The sequence below is a fragment of the Scomber japonicus genome, chromosome 6 (assembly GCF_027409825.1).
Source record: "Scomber japonicus isolate fScoJap1 chromosome 6, fScoJap1.pri, whole genome shotgun sequence".
Lineage (NCBI taxonomy): Eukaryota > Metazoa > Chordata > Actinopteri > Scombriformes > Scombridae > Scomber > Scomber japonicus.
This window is the reverse complement of record NC_070583.1, coordinates 32722842-32727841: the sequence shown is the minus strand read 5'-3', so window position 1 is coordinate 32727841 and position 5000 is coordinate 32722842. Positions and strand designations below refer to the sequence as shown.

The 5000-nt window shown below is 48.1% G+C and overlaps 1 protein-coding gene across 1 annotated transcript in view; it reads right to left on the bottom strand.

Moving 5' to 3' along the window:
- Positions 1-5000, bottom strand: part of LOC128359969 (cGMP-dependent 3',5'-cyclic phosphodiesterase) — a 238018-nt gene that overhangs the window by 18134 nt on the left and 214884 nt on the right. The window contains exon 9 of the mRNA XM_053320282.1: positions 4017-4069. Within this exon, the coding sequence (XP_053176257.1) occupies positions 4017-4069 (53 nt within the window). The remainder of the gene's footprint in view (positions 1-4016; positions 4070-5000) is intronic.

Below are 5000 nucleotides of genomic sequence, written 5' to 3'. Positions count from 1 at the left end.
CTCTTTCTTTCTTTCCTCCCTCCTTCCTTCTTTCCTCCCTCCCTCCCTCCCTCCCTCCTTTCCTTCCTCCCTCCCTCCCTCCTTTCCTTCCTTCCTTCCTCCTTTCCTTCCTCCCTTCCTTTCTCCTTTGCTTCTCTCCTATATTCCTTCCTCTTTTCGTCCTTACTCCTTTCCTTCCTTCCTTCCTCCTCTTCTTCCTCACTTCCTTTCTCCCTTGCTTCTCTCCTAAATTCTTTCCCTTTTTCGTCCTTACTCCTTTCCTTCCTTCTCTCCTAAATTCCTTGCTCTTTTCGTCCTTCCTTCCTTCCTTCTCTCCTTCCTTCCTTCCTCCTTTCCTTCCTTCCTCCTGTCCTTCCTTGAGGACAACAGGAGGGTTAAAAACCTCATGCTTTTGATGCCATTGTTGCATTTTTCCTGCATTTGAAGGAAGGGAGAGGGGAGGAAGGCACGGCGATGCAGAAGTCTGGAGGGGGGTTTTAAACGTATTTTGAATCCGACATGATTTGTTTCGCCTGTTTATTGTTACAGTTGTAAAAAAGGGGGTGAGGAAGAGAAGGAGGACATAGGGAGGAGGGAGGGGAAAGGAGCAGGAGATTTCTGCTTCTGAAGAATCGTCAGTTTTGGTGGGAAGAGCTCGGGGCGGTTCTTATGGGATTAACAGTATTTGGGAAAAAGGGGGTGGAGGGGCTTATTATTATATGTGGGTGCAACAACATGCTCTGTGTGTGTGTGTGAATGCGTGTGTGCGTGTCGGGTGCTTGCGCATGTGACTGGGGGGGGCGAGAGCGCTGGCAGGGGCTCGTGTTTATTCCTGTCCTGCTTGTTCTTCATCCAGCTCGGTGGATTACAGAGAAGAATGTTTGAGTGTGAGGAAACGCTGCTATTATGACTGTGTGTGGGTGTGTTTGCTCATGTATATCCTTGTGCATGCATACAGGTGTGTGTGTGTGTGTGTGTGTGTGTGTGTGTGTGTGTGTCTATGAATGAAACGTTTCCCATCACAGATAGCAGCAGGAAATTGGTTGCAATCCTGCAGGTCGTACGAAGCACAGCAGAGAAGCTCAATATGTTCACACTGTCTCATTTATACACACACACACAGACACACAGACACACACACACACACACACACACACACACACACACACACACACACACACACACACACACACACACACACACACACACACACACACACAGACACAGACGCCTCGGAGTGACTTTGTCTTGCTTTGGTCGGGACTCGGCTCCTTTCAGGGTCAAAGCAAAACCTTGACGGCTAACATCACAGCATGATGATGTGTTTTGTGTCATATTCATAAAGTATGAATGCTCGGAGACTTCATGAGTGAAATCAGAGGAGCTGAATGTCTTTATTCTACAAATAAACCATCAATAAGAAGAGAGCCATGTTAGCAGGAATATGAATATATACGTAGCAAAGTCATTAAAAGCACGCTGCACTGCTTGGCTACTTTGACCCTGTGGATGTGGTCCTGTGGCGTCATGGTAACACAGACGGGGTTTAGGGAGGATGAGCTGGGGTCGTAATAATCTCTTACATGTGATGAAAGAAACAGATTCAGCTCCATTCATATTTAGAGTGAGTAATAAAAAATGACAATCTTGAAAAAGGCAAAAGTAAGACTATGCACCAGAGTCCCTTTAATAATTGACTAGTTATATAAATCTGTGAGCTTAAGCTGCTTTATAAAATCTTGTTTTTTGGATTAAAAAAATAAAAATAAAATCAATGATCAAGAATCCAATTAAACTCCTTTAAACTCCCAGACTCATAAACAAAAGAGCCCAGAGTGAAGTTGCAATTAACAATTATATGTCTGAGGATTATTTGTTCTGATTAAGCTCATAAATACTCATAGAAATACTAAATATAAAGTCCTTCCTTCCTTCCTTCCCTCCTACCTTCCTTCCTCCCTCCTTTCCTTCCTTATTTTGTCTGTCCTTCCTTCCTTCCTTTCCTTTTTCCTCCCTTCCATCCCTTTTTCCTCCCTTCCATCCTTCCTTCCTTCCTTCCTCCCTCCTTCTTTCCTCCTCCCTTCCATCCCTCCTTTTTTCCTCCTTCCTTCCTTCCTCCCTTCCTTTCCTTCCTCCCTCCCTCCTACCTTCCTTCGTGCGTCCTTCCTTCCTTCCTCCCTTCCTTTCCTTCCTCCCTCCTTTCTTTCCTCATTTCCTCCCTCCCTCCTTTCCTCCCTCACTCCTTTCCTTCCTCCCTCCTTCCTTTCCTTCCTTCTTCCTCCTTTCCTTCCTCCTTCCTTCCCTTCCTTCTCCCTCCCTCCCTCCCTCCCTCCCTCCCTTCCTCCCTACTTCCTTTCCTCCCTTCTTCCTCCCTTCCATCCTTCTTCCCTCCTTCCTTTCCTTCCTTCTTCCTCCCTTCTAACTTTCCTTCCTTCCTTGACTCGAGGACAACAGGAGGGTTAACGGTAAATAAGTAGCATGAAAAAATATTAGTATGAAAAAGGTAACCAGCCTGCGTCTTTGTTCCTTCAGTGTAATATAACCTTCAAGTCTCCTATACTGTATTATACTATCTGCTTTAATCTCTTATTCTTTACTCTGTGAATATTGTTATCAGGTTGCTGCTGCTGCACACACTGCTGGAGCTGAAGTCTGATATCTGCTCGCTTTCTCCCCCTCTCACCTATAGCTTCCCTTCCTTCTCTGCAATCAATCACCTCCCTCGCTGCTTCCCTCTCTCTGTGTATCATACATATGGAAGGAGAAAGGGAAGGGGGGGGGGGCACACTATGGCTTTGAGATTGATAAACTAATTGTGTGATAAATAGACTGTGGTATAAGTAATGACAGGGAAGAAGGAAGAAGGGAGAAGGGAGAAGGGAGAAGGGAGAAGGGAGAAGGGAGAAGGGAGAAGGAAGAAGGGAGAAGGGAGAAGGGAGAAGGGAGAAGGGAGAAGGGAGAAGGGAGAAGGACAAAGGGAGAAGGAGAAGGGAGAAGGAAGAAGGGAGAAGGGAGAAGGGAGAAGGGAGAAGGGAGAAGGACGAAGGGAGAAGGGAGAAGGGAGAAGGGAGAAGGGAGAAGGGAGAAGGGAGAAGGGAGAAGGACGAAGGGAGAAGGACGAAGGAGAAGGGAGAAGGGAGAAGGGAGAAGGGAGAAGGAAGAAGGGAGAAGGGAGAAGGGAGAAGGGAGAAGGGAGAAGGATGAAGGAAGAAGGAAGAAGGGAGAAGGGAGAAGGGAGAAGGGAGAAGGAAGAAGGAAGAAGGGAGAAGGAAGAAGGACGAAGGATGAAGGGAGAAGGGAGAAGGGAGAAGGGAGAAGGGAGAAGGACAAAGGGAGAAGGGAGAAGGGAGAAGGGAGAAGGACGAAGGAAGAAGGGAGAAGGGAGAAGGGAGAAGGGAGAAGGGAGAAGGGAGCAGGGAGAAGGGAGAAGGAAGAAGGAAGAAGGGAGAAGGGAGAAGGGAGAAGGACGAAGGGAGAAGGAAGAAGGGAGAAGGGAGAAGGACGAAGGGAGAAGGGAGAAGGGAGAAGGGAGAAGGGAGAAGGGAGAAGGACGAAGGACGAAGGACGAAGCGAGAAGGATGAAGGGAGAAGGGAGAAGGGAGAAGGGAGAAGGGAGAAGGGAGAAGGGAGAAGGGAGAAGGGAGAAGGGAGAAGGGAGAAGGGAGAAGGACGAAGGGAGAAGGGAGAAGGGAGAAGGGAGAAGGGAGAAGGAAGAAGGGAGAAGGGAGAAGGGAGAAGGGAGAAGGGAGAAGGGAGAAGGAAGAAGGGAGAAGGGAGAAGGACGAAGGGAGAAGGAAGAAGGGAGAAGGGAGAAGGACGAAGGGAGAAGGGAGAAGGGAGAAGCTACTAGGAAGGAATATCATGTTTTGTTTTGCATGTACTGTCCGTCTTTAGCTCTGGTGTGTGTGTGTGTGTGTGTGTGTGTGTGTGTGTGTGTGTGTGTGTGTGTGTGTGTGTGTGTGTGTGTGTGTGTGTGTGTGTGTGTGTGTGTGTGTGTGTGTCCATGTGGGAGTTTATGAATGATCTCAACCACTTACATAATTGATGACTTTGAGCTGGAGAGAGGCTGCATCGAGGTCATAGAGCTCACCTAAAAGAGAAAAGAGAGAGAGAGAGAGAGAGAGAGAGAGAGAGAGAGAGAGAGAGGGGGGAGAGAGAGAGAGAGAGAGAGAGAGAGAGAGAGAGAGAGAGAGAGAGAGAGAGAGAGAGAGAGGAATAAGAGCAGATAGGCATTAAGGACCACAGGGATGCAGAGCATGTACACAACACGGACAGGAAGCAACGGAGGGAGCGATGCATTGAGACGGGGAGGTCGAGGAAAGGGTGAATAAGAACCGAGCGAACAGAAGCACGAATAATGAAGACAAGACAACGGATGGAGGTTATCTGAACTCCACATTGTGACAAAGTGGGGGGGGGGGGGCATACCATGTGTCCCCTTTAACCTTCCTGTTGTCCTCCCGGGTCAAGTTGACCCCGACTGTTCCTTCTTTCCTTCCTCCCTTCCTTTCTTCTTTCCTCTGTCCTTCTTTCCTACCTTTCACCCTTCTTCTTTTCCCTTGTTCCTCCCTTCTATCCTTCCTTTTCTTTCCTTTCCTTTCCTTTCCTTCCTTCCTCTGTCCTTCTTTCCTACCTTTCTCCCTTCTTCTTTTCCTTCCTTCCTCCCTCCTTCCTTCCTTCTTCCTCCCTCCCTTCCTTCCTCCCTGCCTCCCTCCTTTCCTTCCATCTTCCTCCCTTCCTTCCTTCTTTCCTCTGTCCTTCTTTCCTCCGTCCTTCCTCCCTTCCTTCTTCCTCCCTCCTTTCCTTCCGTCTTCCTCCCTTCCTTCCTTTTTTCCTCTGTCCTTCTTTCCTTCACTCCTTTCCTTCCTTCCTCTTTTCCTTCCTCCCTCCCTCCTTCCTTGTTTCTTCCCTTTTGCTTACACGTTTAACATGATGGCACTTCTTCTTCTTTTAAATAAAGAGATGAAGAAGAAGAGATGGACAGATGAAGCAGGGACACAGAAAGCAACTCGAGGCAGAGG